General features: G+C 41.2%; 1 protein-coding gene across 1 annotated transcript in view; it reads left to right on the top strand.

Moving 5' to 3' along the window:
• LOC139320257 (E3 ISG15--protein ligase HERC5-like) overlaps positions 1-22,318 on the top strand; it is a 43,883-nt gene that overhangs the window by 1,722 nt on the left and 19,843 nt on the right. Inside the window, exons 2-13 of the mRNA XM_070948490.1 lie at positions 1,992-2,112; positions 3,338-3,414; positions 3,806-4,027; positions 5,702-5,793; positions 7,602-7,732; positions 9,848-9,996; positions 10,588-10,661; positions 12,148-12,251; positions 14,272-14,331; positions 14,806-14,908; positions 16,504-16,684; positions 21,117-21,262. Of these exons, the coding sequence (XP_070804591.1) occupies positions 1,992-2,112; positions 3,338-3,414; positions 3,806-4,027; positions 5,702-5,793; positions 7,602-7,732; positions 9,848-9,996; positions 10,588-10,661; positions 12,148-12,251; positions 14,272-14,331; positions 14,806-14,908; positions 16,504-16,684; positions 21,117-21,262 (1,460 nt within the window). The remainder of the gene's footprint in view (positions 1-1,991; positions 2,113-3,337; positions 3,415-3,805; positions 4,028-5,701; positions 5,794-7,601; positions 7,733-9,847; positions 9,997-10,587; positions 10,662-12,147; positions 12,252-14,271; positions 14,332-14,805; positions 14,909-16,503; positions 16,685-21,116; positions 21,263-22,318) is intronic.

Below are 22,318 nucleotides of genomic sequence, written 5' to 3'. Positions count from 1 at the left end.
GTGAATGAGGGCGGATTTGAACCTGGGTCTTTCAAAACTTTTAACCCAGGGGGGGTTTCCTAGTCCAACACTAATCCAGGGATCTCCAAACTTGACAACTTCAAGACTTGTGGACTTCAACTCCTAGAATTCCTCATCTGGCATGACTGGCTGTGGAATTCTGGGAGGTGAAGTCCACAACTCTTAAAAAGTCTCCAAGTTTAGAAGCCCCTGTTCTAATCACTCCAGCCTGTTTGCAGTCTCCTATCTTGTTAAAAATGACAACTCCTATCAAAACAAATTGCAAGTTTATCAGCATATTAGTTTTGTCTCCTGAATGCTTCAGCCTTCCTAGAAAACAGAAAAGTTGGTAAGAGTTGAGGCTTTTTCAATCTGGCACCTTTGGCTGATAAAAAGGCAAAGAGATCCTGTGGAGTTAAGCCTGGTGACTTATATCCATCTTATGAAAAGTTTTGACTCCTCCTGGGATATTTTTTCCAACTTTCCAATTTAGCCAGTAGCCTTGGTGTTTCATTTTATTGTTGTTGTTGTTACAGCTTGGCAAATGACTCATAATTATGACAGTTGCAGTATCCCGGGGTCATGTGATCAGCTTTTACAACCTTCTGACAAGCAAAAGTCAATGGAGAAGCTGGATTCACATGACCATATTATTATTATTATTATTATTATTATTATTATTATTAATAATAATAATAATAATAATAATAATAATAATAATAATAATAATAATAAAATTTTTATACCGCCCTTTACCCGAAGGACTCAGGGTGGTGTACAGCCAATATAAAAAACCAACAATATAAAAGTTAAAAGCAATTTAAAATTATTAAATAATTTGGCCAATAATCTAAAATAAAATAACCCATTAAAATAATATTTTAGGTCAGCCCTGCTTGATGGAATAATAGTGTTTTAAGGGCGCGGCAAAAGGTACGAAGGTCATAAAATGGGGCAAATTTTTTTAAAAATGTCTCGCTTAGCAACAGAAATTTTGGGCTCAATTGTGGTTGTAAGTTGAGGACTAACTGTACTCAAGGTAATTTATAGCATTAAAAACCCACAACATATTCACTAATATGTTTCTATACTATTCACTAAGTCTGCATTACTATTACTATTAATCTTCTCATCATTCCTATCACCCATCTCCTCCCACTTATGACTATATGACTGCAACTTATTGCTTGTATCCTTATATTTATATTGTTTCTTAGTATGATTCGATTGCTTATTTGTACCCTATGACTATTATTAAGTATTGTACCTTATGATTCTTGATGAGTGTATCTTGTCTTTTTATGTACACTGAGAGCATATGCACCAAAGACAAATTCCTTGTGGGTCCAATCACATTTGGCCAATAAAAAATTCTATTCTATTCTATTCTATTCTATTCTATTCTATTCTATTCTATTCTATTCTATTCTATTCTATTCTATTCTATTCTATTCTATTCTATTCTACTCTACTCTACTCTACTCTACTCTACTCTACTCTACTCTATCCAGACAACCTGCCTCCACCATGGCAGGAACAGATACAATCACACTAGCCACTCGATTGGCTCTCTGACCCCCCACCCACCCCCCAGTCCTGGGACGCGATGGCCCTTTAGGCCCGTTTTTCTCTCTTACCAGGCTCCAGACCCTCTCTAGGAGTCTGGGGAGGGTGAAAAAGCCCTTCCCCAACCCCCCCCCCCCCCGGAGGCCCTCCGGAGGCCGAAAATGGCCCGTTTGCCAACTTCCAATCCCACTGTAGGTTCGTCATTACGGGGTTAGATTGAGCTGAGACATGAATTGCTCCATAACCATCTAATTAAGTCCATAGGTGAATAAAGATTGAAATGTGACTGCCTCGGCTCCTGTCTAACTCCCAGTTCACAATGACTCCAGCCTTTCAGTCCAGCAGAATTCTTTGTGTGGCTTAGTACCAATTAAGATAATCATTGGTGAAAATCATGGTGGACATTCTCTTGCTATGTCTTGCAGGACCCATCTACTTAAAAGAGAAGATAAATTCACTGGATTGTGAAGCATCTCACCTGCTTATTCTCTCATCAAATGGAAAACTTTCAGAGTATGATATCACAACCAAAACCCCACAAATAAGGTAGAAATTTTCTTATTATATATTAGTTGTTGTTTTTTTTAAAAAAAAAACCCTGAATGAACAAGGCTCATGGGTGAGAGAATAATCATCATTCAATTTGCTGATTCCATGACTTGTATACAAAGAAACAGATGTTTTTAAAAATAAACTTAATAGAAGAATGTCTATGGGAGATTCTCAGTCATTCAGGTCATGGCTATCCCAAAGGTGCTTTTCAAAAGGCAGGTGGGCTTTCTTGGGGGGTTTTTTCCTTGAAAACATTTCATTTCTCATTCCAGAAGCTTCTTCAGTTCTGATAGAACAGGGGTATCAAACTCGATTTCATTGAGGGCCGCATCAGGGTTCTGTTTGACCTCAGGGGCTGGGACGTGGCCAGCTCAGCTTTGCTGGCTGAGGAATTCTGGGAGTTGAAGTCCACAAGTCTTAAAGTTGCCAAGTTTGGAGACCCCCTGACATAATATGTCTGAAATAAGACAGTTTGAATCTGGTCATTTATGCCTCAAGTGAGAACAACTGGTAGAGTAATATGAAAATACAGAGCTATTTGTGAAGCACACGTTTCAATGATCGGTGTATTTATCTTTGACTTTCTTGTCAACTTCTTATTGTGAGAAACGGAAAAATAGCCTATTGGAGTAGCAGAGTCCATAAGTTTCAAAAGGATAGCAGGCCCTAAAAAGCTACATGAACCAAAGTTTTAGATAGGAAGATTTCAAAGTGTATCAGAACCATTTGTCATCCTGCTGAGATTTTGGTGTGAAATGTGATTTTGCCAAGTACGTAGTTTTGAAATATATTTGGAATCAGAACGTTGAAAGTGAGAAATAGAGAACTGAAAGTAGCCAATGGATAGAGGTTTGAGATGTACACGGGTATATGTGGAGACTGTCTGTCAGTAAGAAAGAACAAGGAAGGAAGTTGTGAACTGCGTGCAGAAAAGTATTAAAAAATGTCTTGGGATGAGGTCAGGGCCACTGGCCCTAGCTACTCCTTGCTGGACTCAGCTGTGACAGTGGATCTCATTGGGTTATTGATATAAGTTGTGTTATGATGGCTGTTCATATTCCAAATTGCTCATGAAATAAACCTCTGACTCTTAAAGTTAGAATTATTAATGTATTGCTGTTTCCTGTTTCTTTTATTGGAATATTTTTATAACATTATATAAGAAGTATTGATAACTGAGCAGCATGTATTCCACCCCCCCCCTCTCTCTTTTTTGCAGACTACTGAAAGAATTAGGAAACAAACAAATTGTTCAGATTGCATGTGGTGACCATCATTCCTTGGCTCTTTCAAAAGGTATTGGCTGCTTGTGCGCTTTTTTTTAACAACTCTCTTACTTGTCTTCTATTTCGGTTGGGATGTCTCAGCTGATAGGTACAGCCCCAGCTATCTGACAAGCAATTGTTGTAGGGAAAAAATCAAGGAAAAAGGTTCCACTTGTACCATTTTGAACTCTCAAGGCCAGGGGGTCTCCTCACACTTGGCAGCTTTAAGACTTGTGGACTTCAACTCCCAGAATTCCTCAGCCAGCAAAGCAAATCTGGCTGAGGAATTCTGGGAGTTGAAGTCCACAAGTCTTAAAGTTGCCAAGGTTGGAGACCCTTGCTCAAGGCAAAATGGGATAGAAATATATAGATAAATATAGAAGGTTCCATATTAATGGCTTCCTTTTGTGTGTTGTACTCAGGAGGAGAACTCTTTGCCTGGGGTGAGAATGAACATGGCCAGCTTGGAATGGGAAAAGTGATGGGTCGCATTAAGGAACCACAGCTGGTACAAGCATTGGAAGGCATTCCTATGGTTAACATTGCAGCTGGATCTGCTCACAGCTTGGTCGTCTCTATCTTTGGGACTGTTTACTCTTGGGGAAAGAATATGTATGGACAACTTGGCCTTGGAGACACAGAAGGTAAGGAGAAATTCTGGAAATGGGGTGGAGGAGACATAAGAGATACGCTGGTTTATAATCGTAGGAAATGGCTCACCTAAATTCATTGGTCTCTGAGCTTGGTTGTTTTCTTGCATACATTTCTTCACCAAACTAGGTAATATCATCCATACTCTGATAATGTTACCTAGTTTGGTAATGCAACGTCTGCAAAAAACAACCAAGCTCATCAGAGAGCACCAAGAACCATGCATCTTCTAGGACACGAGGGTCAAACTCGCGGCGTCACATTGCTGTCATGTGATGTTTCACAACATTTTTTCCCTTCGCGGAGCTGGGGTGGGCGTGGTCTGCATGTGACGCATCTGGCCCACGGGCCGCCAGTTTGACACCCCTGTTCTAGGAGAAGATGGTCCTGAGGGTAATTTAGATAAACACATATGGAAAGCTCTGATTTGGTTTTCAAATAAAACTTACAAGTATTTATTTATTTATTGACCAAAGTTACAATGGCACTAAAAAATAATCACCACTGGCCCTCACATGATTGCCACAATGTCCCCATAGTTACATGATTGTGATTTGGGCACTTCACAGCCATTGTGCAATTACAATGATTCCTGTGGTCATGTGATCGCCATTTGCAACCCATACAGCCAACTCCCAATAAGCAAATTCAGTGGTGAAGCCAGCAAGGAAAGTTGCAAGTCACACTTATGTAATGTCCCAGTTAATGACCATGGTAATTTGCTTAATGACTGTGGGGAAAAAAATATAAAATCAGATGCAGTCCCATGATGTCTCACTTAATGTCCACACTGCTTAACAATGAATTTCAGGGTCCTATTGTAGTTGTAAGTTGAGGACTAGCTATATGTTCCTAAATAGAGAAAGGAAGCACAGTACTTGACACTTTTTTTTTTTAATTTCACCGTGTGTGTGTGTGTGTGTGTGTGTGTGTGTATAGGTCTTTGGTTATTCGGGTTTTCTTCCGCGTAAAATTGGAGGTGTCTTGGCAACGTTTCGATGAAGTCTCATTCGTCATCTTCAGGCTGGTGTTCTCGGCTTCGTGCTCCTAGAAACACGAAGCCGAGAACACCAGCCTGAAGATGACGAATGAGACTTCGTCGAAACATTGCCAAGACACCTCCAATTTTACGTGGGAGAAAACCCGAATAACCAAAGACCTACAAAATGAAAAACAGAAAGACATACATCCAACACTAACAACAAAAAAGAAAAGGATGTGTACAAAAAAGGGGGAAAATGACCCAAATATTAAATCAATTTAAGATGAAATGGAAACATAGAATCCACCCCAACTGGATGCTGAGGAAAAAAATAAGAAAAAAATGATAAATTCTCTCCCCCCACTTTATATAACAGATCTACAAATAGTTATAAGCTTTCCCACCCCGATTTAATAAAAATACTAAATTAAATAAACAAATATTCCAAGTAAGGGGATCTCTTATCTGCTAATCAAATCGGCCCAACATCAGGATCATAGAATATATATATATTTAAAAAGTCAACAGGTTAGCCCAAACATTACACTAATCTTCAAATCACTCTGTTAACCATCTATTATTGAATGTTTTAAATACAATAACAGATACTTATTTCACCTTTTTTTAAAAAAATATTGTCAGTGTCTGGAAGTGGTTATATTTAATTTTCCTTTTTACCTTTCAGACAGATACATTCCTGCCAACGTGAAGGCATTGGAGCTTAAGAAGACAGTTTTTATTTCATGTGGTGGCGAGCACACTGCAGTTCTCTCAAAGGTTTATATTGACTAATTTTTTAAACTTTTCATCTGATCTGCATGATATTTTAACAGTAACAGAGTTGGAAGGGATCTTGGAGGTCATCTAGTCCAACCCGCTGCTCACGCAGGAGACCTTTACTAGGGATTCGAGCTGCCGAACTGCCGACCTTTCTGATCGACAAGCTCAGTGTCTTAGACACTGAGCCACCTATTCAGGCACTTCTAGGAGTTTGCCTCAGAACTAGTGAGACAAGTGCCAGCCCTCATGATGTTTCTGAAGGCTAGAAAGAGTCTCAGAAACCTCTCGAGATGAACACTGGCCTACACAATGTTCTGAGGCTCTTTTTACCTTTGGAAATATTACATTGACTAGCTTTCTACAGTAATTGTGCCTCACATTGACTGGGTTTGCTTCAGTGCTGAAATTCAAATTTTTTTACCACCGGTTCTGTGGGTGTGGCTTGGTGGGCGTGGTGTGGCTTGGTGGGCGTGGCAAGGGAAGGATACTGCAAAATCACCATTCCCTTCCCACTCCTGAGGGAAGGATATTGCAAAATCTCCATTCCCACCCCACTCGGGGGCCAGCCAGAGGTGGTATTTACTGGTTCTCCGAACTACTCAAAATTTCCGCTACCGGTTCTCCAGAACCTGTCACAACCTGCTGGATTTCACCCCTGGTTTGCTTGTCAGCAACTGTACAGAAAGGGAAAGTGAATGGACCTGCATCGTGGACCTGCACGGAGTGGGGAGAAGGCCCAAGCCTTCTAGGAGTAGTGGGACAGAGTGATGCTTTCCAGGAATGGTGGCGCAGAGGGAAAGTCCGTGCATTGGTGGGCCCACCCAGCAGAGGTCTCTTGTACTGCAGTGGCTGCCATGGTCACAAGGGCAGGGTACACTGCTCTGAACGAATGTTCCTAAGTCGAAATTTACCTGTACTATACAGGTAGTCCTCGATTTACAACAGTTCATTTAGTGACCGTTCAAAGCTACAACAGCACTGAAAAAAGAGACTTATGACCGTTTTTCACACTGAATGACCACTGCAGCATCGCTATGGTCACATGATCAAAATTCAGCTACTTGGTAACTGATTCATATTTATGACCGTTGTTATATTCTAAGGTCATGTGATCCCCTTTTGCGACCTTCTGACAAGCAAAGTCAATGGAGAAGCCAGATTGACTTGACATCCGGGTTACTCTCTTATCGACTGCAGTGATTCACTTAACAACTGTGGGAAGAAAAGTCGTAAAATGGGGCAAAACACCCTTAAGAACTGCCTCACCTAGCAATGGAAATTGTTGACTTTTCTTTCCACAGTTGTTCGGGGAATGCTTGCAGTTGTTAAATTAGTAACACAGTTGTTCAGAGAATCTGGCTTCCCGTTTGATTTTGCTGGTCAGAAGGCTGCAAAATGTGATCGCATGACATTGCAACCGTCATAAAGACAAGTCAGTGGCCACGTGTCTGAATTTTGATCACGTGACCATGGGGATGTTGCAAGGATCGTAAGTGTGAAATGATCATAATTCACTTTTTTAGTGTTATCGTAACTTTGAACGGTTACTAAACAGATGGTTATAAGTCAAGGACTATCTGTAAACTCATGCATGGTTTGTACAGGCTGCAATTACCATTCTCCTTAATATAGATTTAAGTTTCCTTATTGATGCCTGTGTGGTGCAGAATATAAACTATATACTTTCTACTATGTACCATCATTCCTCCTTCCCTTCACAATGTGTGCAGTTTTTAATATTCCCAGCCAAGTGACAAAGGCTTTGTGTTGAACAATGTCATGTTTTTTTTTTCTTTCCCATTAAGGATGGATTAGTCTCCACCTTTGGATCTGGTTGCTACGGTCAGCTTGGCCACAATTCTACCTGCAACGAGCTGTTTCCACGTCTTGTGGCAGAGCTGTTTGGTGCAGAGGTGACCCAGGTAGCATGCGGAAGGTAAGAAATCCCTTTTTCTTCCAAATATTCAATGGAGGACAAGTAATATCAAGTGAAATCAGGAAAAGGTTCCTGGCCTCCAAAGTTGCACATCAGTGGAACAGAGGCAACAACGAGAAGTATGTATATCAATATGTGCTGTTCAGCTGCCCTTGAAGACCAATTGAAAGCTTCAACTGGGTCTATATTACAGAAGCAGAAGTGATGCTTTGGCATGTCTGTTTGATACCTCTGCTTTATGAACTTCATGTACTGGTGCCAGTATTGTTCTAGATTTGAATCAAGGTGCTACTTATTACCTATAAAACCTACATAGCACAGGCCCCTAGGTTAACTGAGGGGCCACCTATCTTCCACGCTTTCTTCCCACCCAGTATGAGCCAACAGAGTCAGTGTACTCCAAGTCCTTCCAGTGAAACAATTCCATGTATGATGATCAAAGACATTTCTCTGGAACAGTGGTCTCCAACCTTAGAAATTTATGATTTGTGGACTTCAACTCCCAGAATTCCTCAGCCAGCGCATGCTGGCTGAGGAATTCTGGGAGTTGAAGTCCACAAGTCATAAACTTGCCAAGGTTGGAGACCACTGCTCTGTAATGAGATTCCTTCTGAAATCCATGTGGCTCCCATCCTGAAGAAGGCATTGAAGACCTGGTCGTTTTCCCAGGCCTTGAGGTAGCGTAGATGGAACTCTCTGTAGGATGGTGTTTTTTTTTTTTAAAAAAAATGAACTGTATTGAGCGATTGGCTATTATCTTGTCTATATATTTTGAATACGGTTTTTATTTGGCTTGTTATATATTATGAACTGCCTGGAATCCAATAGGTAAACCAGCTGCAAATAAAGCTGCCTTAAAAATAAATCTTTTTTTTTTTTGCAGATTAAGACCCCCTTCCTCCATTTGGCCAGGATGATGGTCAATGGCCTGTCCTGACAGTACTTAGATTTCATAAAATATCAGAGTTGGGAGGCTTAGGGGCAGTGGTGGGATTCAGTCAGTTCACACCACTTCGGGAGAACCGGTTGTTAACTTTCTGAGTAGTTTGGCAAACTGGTTGTTGGAAGAAATTATTTGGACAGAAAACCGGTTGTTAAATTACTTGAACCCCACCATTGCTTAGGGGGTCTTCTAAACTAACAGGACCTCTGGGGGGTGGGGGTGAGGAATGTCAGAGTGGCAATCAGCCCCGTTACCTTCCTGGGGTAATTACCTGAGTTAGAGGTGAATCGTGGCATTTTCCTTGGGTATGCTTTTTGCGAGAAAGTAAACCCGAAGATATATTTTCTAAGAAAAACTCATTTATTTGTTATAAAGAAAATAAAACAACTCACTAGTCTAATTAGTTACATCTTGGCAACGTTCCTGCTGGACCTCTCCTGGCAGGAGAACAAAGAAAGTTTTAGAAGAAAGTAATGGAATGTAGACATGCGCAGTTAGCTTAGTGATAAGAAAACTTGGCAAGCTACGTTAAGTCTGAAAGTCCAAAAATAATAGCTCATCTGGTAAATACAAAAACGCAGTGACAAGGAAGGCTGCTTTCACCCTCCCCAGACTCTTAGAGAGGCCATGGAAGCTGGGGACAGCAAAAAATGGGCCTTGCAGTCCCACCGGACTGCATTATGGGTGTGGGCACACACGCACACGACCCCCCCCACCCCTCCCCTCCTGGCACGCGATGGCAAAAAGGTTAGCCATCACTGCCCTGTAGCAACATTTCAAACGGTGTCTGTGATCAAAAGTTGGATACTTGGCAGCTGGCTCATGATGGTTGCAAAGGGACATGTGATAACCTTTTGAGACCTTCTGACAAGCAAAATCAATGGGGAAGCCAGATTCACTTAACAACCGGGTTATTAACTTATCAACTGCAGTGATTTGCTTAACAACTAAGGCAAGAAAGTCCGTAAAATGGGGCAAAGGTCACTTAACAGAAATGTTGGGCTCAATTGTGATCGTAAGTGGAGGACTACCTGTATTGCTTCAGAATCTTAAAAGAAACAACAGAACAGGAACATGTTGTGGTCAACAGTCATAATATTGTCTCAGTTTATAAGGGCCTGATGCGATCAGTAAAAGTTTTATCTATGAATTATCTATGATTTTGTAAACAGATGGCACACTTTGGTTTATGCCCCGGCCCTTGGGGAAGTATATTCATTTGGCTATGGAGCAGCAGGGCAACTTGGAGAAGGAAGAACAAGTGACCAGCTGGTTCCTCTTCCGCTTAATCTGGCTATTCATAATAAACACATGAAGTACAGTAAGTCACCCCATTTTTCAAGTTGAACGTTATATGCAAAGTACGAGCTAAATCCTAAGGCCGAAAATGATTTTAAGATGACGATAAACAACGGATGCATACAGACAGAGAGTTGCGGCTAGTAGGGAAAAATGTGACCAAGACACAAATAAAAGGCCATGTCAGAGAACATGAGATTGAGATGGGATATAGGCTTGTGATTATAATTAATGTTGCCTTAATAGACAATCCAGCTTTGGCAGTATATGTGTTCTCAAATGAGTATCAAATTCTAATTCAGTGTGCCGAGATGATTCTTGACATGCAGTGATTGATTCTGATGAGATAGTGAGAAGTTTCTTTTTATTAAGTAGCTTGGACTATAATTGGCATTAGTCAAAGTTCTACTAACCCAGGTGTGTCAAACTAGCGATGTCACGTGACATATTGGGACTTCCCCCCCTTTGCTAAACCAGGGGTGGGTGTGGCCAGTGCATGACACATTCAGCCCTTAGACCATGAGTTTGACACCCCTCTACTAATCAGATTCTAGATAGAAATCTTTCTTAATCTTAAGGGAAAAGTCACTCTTTTTTCTGTCTCTTACTAAAGGAAGTACCTTGGACAAGGTAGTTAAAATCATTGCCGGAAACAACCAAAGTATTGTGCTTCACCTGGAAGAAAAGGTAATCAAATGGGGAACTTGGCCATAAACATGTGTAATTTGTAATACAAAATGCCAACATTTACTTGAATTTTTTTTTTTAATTCCTTCCAGAATTGGCCTTGTTATGAGTCAAACAGGGCTTGCCTAATGCTTTGAAAAAAATGCCCTATTTCACTCACATGATAAGCCTAAATGCTGAGTGATTTCATGGGTTAATGTTATTGTTCCAAAATGTCTTACTCACTGTCTATCTAGACCAGGGGTGTCAAACTCGTGGCATCACGTTGTCATGACGTATTGCGACTTTTCCCTCCTTCGCTAAACTGAGGGTGGGCATGGCCAGGACGTGACACATCTGGGCTGTGGGACGTGAGTTTGACACCCCTGATCTAGGCAGTTAGTAAATTCTTGTCACAATCAGATTTTATTCTTTATCAATAGAAAGATAACAATACTGTTGAGTCAAGTTTTATGTGTTAGGAACAGGTGAATACAATTAGGCTGTTTAGGTTCAGGGTAACATGTAGACACAATTCAACATGGTTTTCTTCCTTAATATTTTTTCAAATTCACAGTCTAGTCTGGACTTCAGTTTGCAGAATTCCCCAGCCACCCATGCTGAGGAATTCTGGGAATTGAAGTCCACACTTCTTAAAGTAGCTGAGGTTGAGTCTAGTCCAGGAGTCAGCAGCCTGTGGCATGTGGCTCTTTCACCCCTCTGCTGCGGTTCCCTGTCCCTCAAAATATGCATCACAACCGCCAATGTGCGACACCTGCGATTTATTGAGCTTTTCAACCCCCAGTAGGCCAACCATGGATAAATCCAAAAAAAGAAAAGTTTCAGAAGAAAACAGAACGTTTAATTCAACTACAGATGCTTGTTTTGTGGCTGCTCAAGAAATAGTCAGGCATGGGAAGGGTTTTGTGGCTCCCGGTGTTTTCTTTTCTATGGGAAACAGGTCCAAATGGCTCTTCGAGTGTTTAAGGTTGCATACCCCTAGTCTAGTCTATAGTATTTGGTATTCTCTAGTCATCTCCCATCCAGGTATTAACCAACTTAACTTTCAAATCCAAGCAAGGCCAGGCAAGAGCTGTTATCCACTCTTTTCCCAATTATCTCTATTTTTAAAAAGTTACCTGATATTTAGGGCTTCGTATACAAATTGGGATTCTAATAAAACAATAAAAGTGTTTGTGCTTCGAACTGAAGTGGAGCAGAAGAGATAAAGTTTGTCACAGTTTGACACCTGCTAGGAGAAGCAAGCTGTTATTGTTAATATAACCAACTAATATATATATTAGTGGCATGCTTGAAAAGTCAACTTCGCACTTTATGGGTTCCTCATGCAACAGTTTCAATATTTTTATAATGCTGTTCTCTGCACTAGAGAAAGTACCTTTATGTACAGCTTCTCCTGATCTGTGGTTTAAACATGAAGCCATATACATTGTAAAAGATATGTGAAAATACATTTTTATCTCTCTTTTCTGTTTTTGTTTTGCAGAATGCATACACTAAAGTAACACAAACACTGGCCACAGTGGAGGAGGAAAAGGTTGCTAAGTGGTTGTCCAATTCCGATCCCAGCTGCTGGAATAATATAAAATGGTAAATACCACATGGATAATCTGATTTCTGCAGTTCTTGCAACCAAATAGATAGGTAGTCCTCACTTATCAACAGTAATTGAGATTGGGAACTCCATTGCTAAATGATGTCATAAATTGTGACATCATGTGACCTCATTGACTTATGACAGCAGTTCCAGCAAATCCCAGTTCCCATCGTTAATTAAATCCCATGTGGATGTAGCTTCTTGCAATCACGTTTTCATCATTTGTGACCTCCTGCTGGCTTTCCCATTGACTTGCTTGTCGGAAGTCAGCAATGAAGGCCACAAATGGACACTGCAATAGCCATAGCTATGAGGGCTGGCTGTAACCCCCCTTTGTTCAGCACCATCGTACCCTCAATCTGTCGCTGAATGAGTGGACATTAAATGAGGACAATCTCTCTCTATCATAAGTTAGCGTTTGTGAAATAGTCTCAAAATCCAGAGTCAAATGCAACTGGGCAATATCCAGTCAATGGAAAATAGATTGGTGTGTTTCCCTATTTAATGGTATTAGTCTCCCTTTAGGGATTCTTTAGGGATTTTTGGTTTAAAATAGAGCAGGGGTGTCAAACTCGATTTCATTGAAGGATGCATTAGGGTTGTGTTTGACCTTGGGGGGGGGGGGGCTTGGCCAGCTCCATGTCACTCATCGAGGCTCCATTTTCATCCGCGATGGACTCCTGCAGCCCTCTGCTAGCAAAAACGGAGCTTGGGGAGGCCGTGTGCTCCATTTTCGCTGGCGGAGGGTTGCAGGAGGCTGTCACGGCAGAAAAAGGAGCCTAGGCGGGCCGTGTGCTGCCCTCCTGAGCTCCGTTTTCACTGGCAGAGGCACAGTGGGCCGGTCCTTTGCTGTTTCCAGGGCCCGTGAGCCAGATCTAAGTACCTGATTGGTCAGATCCAGCCCGTGGGCCTTGAGTTTGACACCCCTGAATCATTGGTCCTTAATTCTAGCCTAAAAGCCACCAATATATTTTATATAAGAATATGTGCATAAATACCGGTACATGCATACATTCCAGTATTTCTTTTTGAGATAAACATTTCAAAGAGCACATAAATGTATGTGAAGATTAAATCAAACAACTTCCTAATAGATATGTCAAACAGAAACAACAATAATTGTCCCCACCTCCTTATAACTAGGAGCAATCTAAAACTACCACCTTCCAAGAGCATTCAATATTTCTCTTTCCATTTTTAATTTCCTAAAGAAAGTAAAACTTTCTTTATTGTCTTTGAGCCAAAAAGCAATTATTTGCACCTAATATATCTAGAAGATGCTAAACTGGAGGAGATTGTTATAGACATTTTTTGACATTACTTCACCTGCAAAATGGTAACTTCTGCCTACTGGATTCCTGGATCTATCAACTGCAGAGAGTAATTGTATGGCTTTTGATGGAAGAACAGGCCTTTTATGTTTGCCCTATAATAGAGAATGTGGTAGAAGTGGTTTTTTCCTGTTGTCGTTTCTCTCTTGCCCTTTTATTACAAAGATCTCAGTGCTATATGACTTTCTGCACGTGAGGAAAGGTTCCACAAAGTTCATTTTTCAAAAGGAAGTTGGAAGCAGCTAGTTTGCTTTATAATCAAAGTGTCAGGTTTCGATGCTATCTCAAAATAAATGAATTTCCAAACTGCCGATCTTTAAGGAAATTTTTTCTTTATTTGAGCACAGCAATCTGATCCTGGCTCTTTCGTGGTCAGTACTGACCTTTGCCCCCCAATCCCTCCCTTTCCGATCCCCAATTCTCTGCTTCTCATTGGCTATCTTCCAAGTCACTTTCCTGATCTCTTCTTCGTCAGATCACAGGGATGTCTCCCCCCCTCTCCCATCTCCGAGGAGACAGAATCTTCAAAGGGATTTAGTAGGCAAAAGTTCAAGCTTCTCCCCTCTTTATATATGTCAGTGCTGGGACGCTGACACAAAGATTCTTGTCCATTCCATCCTAGTTGAGAATTTCTGAAATCAAACTAATAAAAAACACTGCTTTGTTTCTTTTCCATAAACAGGAATATTAACTTGATCTTCTCATCGGCAGCTTGCATCAATGGCAGCTTTCTAGAACAGAGGTAATATATTAATATATTTTCTACGCTATTATTATAAATTAAGGAAGACATGTTTAATATAGAGCAAAACTAAGGAGGTGTATTTATCAGTGGTGGCGCAGTGATTAGAATGCAGTATTGCAGGTTAATTCTGCTGACTACCAGCAATTTAATTCTGACCGGCTCGAGGTTGACTTAGCCTTCCATCCTTCCAAGGTCGGTAAAATGAGGATCCAGATTGTTGGGGACAATATGCTGACTCCGTAAACCACTTAGAGAGGGCTGTAAAGCACTATAAAGTGGTATATAAGTAAGTGCTACTGCTATTAGTCTTGAGGACCATGCTGCTTATTATAAAAGGGGTCTAGTTACTTACAACCTTGTGATAAATAGAGTAACCTTCATACCCAAATCTAATTCAAATCTTTCACAATGTGTAAAGTTCCATGAAGTAGAGAAGAGACTGATGGTGATTGATCCTTATCTTTCCTGCAGAGAGGAAAAATTCAGAACATTTGAGGAGACCGTTGGTGTTGATATGTCAGCTGTTCTTCTTTTCTTTAAGAAGATTGGCGCTAAGCCTAAAGTCTTCACAAAGGTATAACGTGCCCTTAAGATTTCACATATAGAATATAATAGACTATTTCCTAGTGTTTGTCTTTGGGGAGTCAATACAGTGGTGGGTTGCAAAAATTTTTACTACCAGTTCTGTGGGTGTGGCTTGGTGGGCATGGCATGGCTTGGTGAGCGTGGCAGGGGAAGGATACTGTAAAATCTCCATTCCCTCCCCACTCCAGGGGAAGGTTACTGCAAAATCCCCATTTCCTCCCAATCAGCTGGGACTTGGGAGGCAGAGAATAGATGAGGGCAGGGCCATTCAGAATTTTTACTACCAGTTCTCTGGACTACTCAAAATTTCTGGTTCTCCAGAACTGGTCAGAACCTGCTGAATACCACCTCTGAGTCAATCCCAAGTAAATAATTCTGAGTGGACCGAGAAGCTTATAAGAAAGCTTTTTATACCAAGATTGTCTCTGTAGTTTATGGATGCTGCAGAAAGCAGGCTCTATTCAATGGCCAGCAATTCTTTTACCTAGGGGATCAATTAATAATTGCTGGAGAAATCATTTAATGTATTTGTTTGTTTAATAAAGCCGCTAGAAATAATAAAACTGAACATTCAGGGAGCAGAACATTCTTTTCTTCCTCCTACCCTTGGCTGCCTTAAAACAGGTATATTTTATTTGGAACACCATAAAGTAATCCCAATTCGGAGGATTAATTTCCAGTAAACTGGAACAGTTGGAATAAATATGTTCCAAAGAAGGAATGTAAATGTCAAGACTGCATATCCCTGCAAGCCATAGGCCTAATTTATTTTGCAATAACTTCTTTAAAAAAAATCTGCATCAGTTTCATAGACAAAACAAATGATGAACATTTTTAGCAGCTAAGTGTGGTTGCTCAGAAAGTTTAGGAAACAATTAATAGACTAACCAGGACCATGGCATCCATCTACAGCAAACTAAAGCATCACCAAAAAACAAGTGCATAATACAAATACCACCATTATATACTTGCATCCCAATGTCTGATGAAGGTAGCTAAGTCGTGGCATTTGCGTGGTGACAGCATCAATGTCATTTTATCTTTTACCACCATGGATGCCCAGGCAGTGGGGCAATATAATGAAAATATAGACTATATAATGCAAGGCACGGTTAGTTTCTTTGATTATCTGGTTCTGGTCAAACTGGTTCTCGGGAGGAAAACAAATCAAATGCAAGAACAAGCATTCAAATTCTTGATGATTCTGAAGATTTCCAGAGGCTCTGAGTGGAGCTTCCAATCCCAGCACACCTGGAAATCACCAGTTGGAGAAGAGATTATGTTCTAGATCAGGGGTGTCAAACTCGATTTCATTGAGGGCCGCATCAGGGTTATGATTGACCTTGGGGGGCTGGGGTAGGTGTGGCCAGGGTGGGTATGGCCAGCTTGATGTCACTCATGTCAGAGGCGCCGGTGGTGGCCCGTTGTGCCTCTGCCAGCGAAAATGGCCTCCCAAGCTGGGACGGCCTCCTGCAACCTTCTGCCACTGAAAATGGAGCTCGGGAGGGCCGCATGCAGGAAAGAAAAACTGGGCTCAAGAAATGCGTTAAATGCAGACTTTCTTCTTCCTTTCTTCACTTCAAGGTGAAAAAGGCTCTGAAGAGCCTTCTATGTGGTCCCCTTTACTCTCCAACCTCGCCAGAAGCACTCAGGTTCTTCCTCATTGTGCCCGTACTTTTACAAAATCAAGATTTGGATTTGGATCTCCTTAATCAACTGGCAGAAGCAATCTGGAGACTCCCACAGAAAGGCAAGCAAGCACTTGGTAAGGCAGGCGCTCAGTTGCTAATTTCACTGAAATGTCAAACTTCCAGAGAAATATCAGAGTATTTGAGGAAATCACCTCTTCCCAATGACATCTGCCCATCCTATCAGGCCAGCCAGGAGGGGCTTATTGCAGACTCCATCTTTTAAGGAGTTACATCTGATGGGATCCAAGAGGTGGGCCTTTTCTGTCATGGCACCCATCTTTAGGAACATCATTCCCTTCTTCCCACCAGTTCTGACCCCGAGGAACCTCCCAGAAATCCCTTCATGTGTGGTTTTTCCAGCAGTCCTAGGGATCTCTTCAGTGGTGGAATTCAATTTTTTTTATTACCGGTTCTGTGGGTGTGGCTTGGGCGTGGCAGGGGAAGGATACTGCAAAATCTCCATTCCCACCCCACTCTGGGGCCAGCCGGAGGTGGCATTTGCCGGTTCTCCAAACTACTCAAAATTTCCGTTACCGGTTCTCCAGAACCTGTCAGAACCTGCTGAATAGCACCCCTGGATCTCTTGGAAATAAGGAGCCTGTAAGATGGTTTCCTTATATGTGAATCTTTTAAATGTTCTCTCTTATTTATTTGTATGTTTTCTTGTTTTAATGGTTGCTTTTTTTTTTTTTTAATTTGATTTATATGCTGCCCTTCTCCGGAGACTCAGGGCGGCTTACAATGCGTTAAGCAATAGCCTTCATACTTTTGTATATTTTATACAAAGTCAGCTTATTGCCCCCACAAACTGGGTCCTCATTTCACCTACCTTAGAAAGGATGGAAGGCTGAGTCAACCTTGAGCCTTGGCGAGATTCGAACCAGCAGAAATTGCAGGCAGCTATGTTAATAACAGGGTGCACTAAACCCCTGTACTATCAAGGCTTTAAGGAATGTTTTTTTATAGTTTGTTTGATTGAAGACCACTCCAAGTCACATTAGTGAGATGGATAGTTGCATCTGTTTGATAAACAAGTCAAATATTACCCAAATAACCCAAGGTAGTAATTCTAAGATTTTCTTGGGTAATAGAGCTACTCCCAATAACTCCTGTTAAACTCCTGTTAGTAACCAGGTTTTCCAATCTCATAACTACCATCTCTGCTGCAGTCCCAATACATCTGATCTCTACAGCAGAGCCCTTCTTTGAAAGAAACAGAAATTCTGCCTCCAGAAGTTGTCGCTGCTCCATCATTGGAGGCTTCGAAGAAGAAATTGGACAGCCATGTGTCTGGAATGGCATCGTATCCCCATGGTCACGTGATCAAAATTCAGAATCTTGGCAACTGATTCATATTTGTGACGGTTGCAATATCCTGTGGTCCTGTGATCACCTTTTTTGATCTTATGACAAGCAAACTCAGTGGGGAAACCACATTCACTTAACCACTTTTGTTACTAATTTAACAACCTTGGTGATTCACTTAACAACTGTGACAAGAAAGGTCATAAAATGGAGCCAAACTCACTTAACAACAGAAATGTTGGGCTTAATTGTGGTCGTAAGCCGAGGACTACTTGTACAGTGTCTGCCTCATAATAGTGCATAGGAGAGGGCATTACTATGATTTTCTTTGATGCATTAAATGCATCAAGATAGGAAGCCCATTAGGGCTTGTAGAATTAATACTGGATAATGTTTAGATAAATATATAAATGAGGACAAGGGATATGTATATAACAACAAAGTAGCAATGAATGTTAAATAGTAATACTGTTTGTTGTTATGTTAAAAACATGTATGGATATGACAAGACCAGGATGGTCACATTGTGTCCAATGTTTTTAATGTTTACTTAATAAAAAACTTTAAAAAAAATAGGAAGCCCATCCAAGTACAGATAGTCCTCAATTTACGACCATAATTGAGCCCCAAATTTATGTTGCTAAACAAGACTTTTGTTAAGTGAGTTTTGCCCCATTTTATGACTTTTCTTGCCACAGTTAAGTGAATCACTACAGTTGTTAAATTAGTAACAATTGTTAAGTAAATCTGACTTCCCCATTGACTTTGCGACCTGAAGGTCAATTATGTGATCACATAATCTTGGGACACTGCAGCCGTCATTAATAGAAGTCAGTTGGCAACTATCTGAATTTTGATCGTGGGGACCATGGGGATGCTGCAACAGTCATAAGTGTGAAAAATGGTCATAAGTCACTTCTTTCAGTGACATAACTTTGAACAGTCACTAAGTGAACAGTCACTAAATGAACAGGACTACCCTGTTGTGACCTAGGCCCAAGTAGTTATTACCAGACACAATCAGTCCTAATCAAACATTTTATTACAACAGCTGAGAATTACTTCATTCTCAGCTTAGTCCAAATTAAGTCCAAAACAAATTCTTCATAAACAGTCCTTCAGCCTTATTACCAACCTTTGTCTACTATGGCACCCTGCCAAAGTCTTTTCTTAACAAAAGTTCAGAAGCAAGTGACAAAAAACAAATGTAGCAAGACAAGAAACAAATGTAGCAACATTGCTTTCCACAAATATCCCAAGAGCTGTTGCTACTCTTTTAAGCCTTCTGGGAGGGGCCAATCATCTCCTGGCCTTACTCCCGAGTTCTCCTTTTTGTTTTAGCTGCTCTTGCCTTCTGGCAGCTCTTCACATGCGTGCACTAGGAACAGTCTCCTCCTGTTCCTCTGCCTCTCTGCTATCCGCCTCTGGAGCAGGGGTGGGTTCTAAATTTTTTTACTACCGGTTCTCTGGGTGTGGCTTGATGGTCATGTGACTGGGTAGGCCAACTCAATGTCACTTACATCAAGCAGTGCCTCGCCTGGCCCCTCCCCTCCCAGCCATTCCTTGTGACACCCAGCCTCAACGTATCTATAGTTCTGTAAAAATGTTGTTCACCTTTATTATCTACATACTATAGATGCACTTTCATGGACCACTGAAAGGAGGAAATGGCTCACATGCTTTGCCCAAGAGTGTGATAGGCAACAGGCTTTTAAGGGGCTGCCAGAAAGAAGGGGGGGGCAATGTATTTTCTAAAGCAACAGAAGGCAAAACAAGAAGCAATGGATGGAAACTGAACAAAGAGAGAAGCACCCTAAAACTAAGGAGAAACTTCCTGACAATGTGAACCAATATAGGTGCAGAAATATTTCAGTCATAATTTCACAGCCATTCGTGTAATACAACCTGCCTATTTTTCAAAACAGTCATTAGTATCATGGCTAATGTTTGACAGAAAGCCTAAAAGTCAAAGATTACAAGAGTGCTTTTTTCTCTGTATGTATACAAAACATCACATACCAGGAATAGCATATTAACATGGAGTTATGCAGTGGTGGATTTCAACATTTTTTACTATTGGTTCTGTGGGTGTGGCTTGGTGGGTGTGGCGTGACGGGAAGGTTACTGAAAAATCCCCATTCCCTCCGCACAATCAAGCTGCTAAGAAAGAACCTGCCTGATACTCATTCTACATTCCTGCCAGCTGCATAAAGGAAACTTTGTAAGAAGAAAACAGCAACTGGTGCTTAGAGATAATAGAAAGTGGAAGCTGGAGGTTCAGCTCCATTTGCAAGCAGGCAGAAAACTCATTCAGGACAGGATATTTCACAATGGAAATCGCCCAAACCTTTTTAGAAACACAAAGCCCATGTTGCACAAACCCCAAAACTTCAAGAAAATAGAACCATATAAGAATCCCTCCTCTTACCAGTTTGTTGTTCAGCTGATCCAGAAACGAACTGCTGAATGTCACATCGCTTCTGCAAGCAAAAACTTCTTTCTAGCAGCTGCGTCTTGGCTTGTCAATTTAAAGCGACGGTGTCTTCCCCCCCCCCTTCTTTGTCAAGTGAGCCCTGATTTTTTCCTTCTAGCCGATCAGCTGGGAGTCAGGAGACAGCGAATAGATTGGGGGAGAGGCCAGGCAGAGATGGTATTTCTCCAAACTACTCAAAATTTCCACTACCGGTTCTTGCGAACCAGGCAGAACCAGTAGCAACCCACCACTGCTCTAGAGGCTCCGGAGTCCGTGCATCACTCCCAGATGGCCCTGGCCCCATCTCTGCCTCCGACGCAGAGCCCTCATCCGGGCCTTCCCAAGACTCCAGGACTGGCCCATTGTCCTCCCCAGCCTCCTCACTGTCCAACTCTGCTGCCAGCTCTGAAGGCCACCGTACCCATACCTTTCCCTTGAACTATTTATGATAGTCTTGCAGAAGTTGGGTAATTGGTTCAGATGACATTGTTTCTGAGAGTTGTTGGGCAATTGTAGTTTTTGCCTAAGGAATTCCTTCTAGGAAGATTTACAGGTGTCACCTGAAATAAAATGAAGCAGCCCAAGGGGCTGATAAATGATTTTGAATCTGTAATCAAAACCAGGTTTTTGTAGCTGTAGCCCAGCTACAGTGTATTTCACTGCAAATCGGAGTTAAGATAAAGGAAAATGTTCTCACTGTATTATTTGATTGTCCGCTCTCTTTTCAGAAACTCTATGGTCCAATTTAGAAGTGTGCTTCTTTAAGGATCTGGTGTCCATGTTTCGAAGGCTTATTGGTAGTAACATATTGTCGTACTGTTTCAACAAAGGTGGATCTCCTATACCTCTTTGGGTCTCCCAAATGCTTTATGAGGTAAGAAACAAACTTGGACTGAAAAGAATGAATAGTAGTTTTATTGGTTTTTTTTTTCAACATTCAGTTTGAACGGTGCGTTTTGTTTTTTAGTTTCACTTCTCCCCTCCCCCCCTTTTGTATTTTTGATACTTAGTACGTTTTCCTTTCTTCCATTGTATTAAAACAGTACAAGCAATATGATTGATCACAGAGTATCATATCTGGCTCTAGGGCAGTGCCCCTCAGGACGAGAGACTCCTGAATTGAAATGATAGCCACCCCATCACCCCTGCCCCAAAGCCGTGGCTAGTGGAGGGCACATTTCTGAGACAGGAAGAGCCTCCTCTGTGCCCAACCAGGTCTCGGCTCTCTCATCCATGATCAGGTTAGATTGTGAATGAGGTAAAATAAGGAGAGATTTAACCTGGACATAAGGAGAAATTTTCTAACAGTGAGAAAAATCAATGAAGCTTGCCTTCGGAAGTTGTGGGAGCTTCATCACTTGAGACTTTCAAGAAGAGATTGTACTGTCATTTGTCAAGAAATGGTGTAAGGTCTCCTGCTTGGTCGGGGAGTTGGACTACAAGGTCCCTTCCAACTCTGTTAATCTGTTATAGTTTTTGCGAATGAAGGCCAATAGACGTATTGCAAAATCCAAACTGAGATGATCACCATAGATTTATTTTTCTAAGCTTTCAGGCTCTGAATTTTTCTCTCTCCAGAATGTGTGCGTTGTTCTACATGTTGTGTTTATATAGTGCCTGGTTGTATGTGGCTTTTAGTTGTAGGGTGTTGATGGCTGGCTATTGAGTCCTTAGTTGTTGTTCCCTTGTGCCTTGCCCTTGGTTGCTAAGTACCTGGTAAGCTGGTGGTAAGTAACACTCCTGTTGACTGACAAAGAGCCCATTTCTCAGGCTTTGACCAAGGTGAACTTTATTGCAGGACAACCTGGCATTAAGCATGTCAAGAGTTTGCTGCAAAATCAAATCCAGAAAGCACACACAGATAACCAATTCAGCAGGATTAATTAATTTCTCTTTATATACAATATAACACATGAATAAATGTACAATA

This window comes from Pituophis catenifer, unplaced genomic scaffold, assembly GCF_029215685.1.
Source record: "Pituophis catenifer annectens isolate HBS135680 unplaced genomic scaffold, rPitCat1.0.hap2 SCAF_8, whole genome shotgun sequence".
In the NCBI taxonomy this organism is placed as follows: domain Eukaryota; kingdom Metazoa; phylum Chordata; class Lepidosauria; order Squamata; family Colubridae; genus Pituophis; species Pituophis catenifer.
Note: the sequence above shows the minus strand (reverse complement) of the source record. Positions and strands in the feature narration are given on the sequence as shown.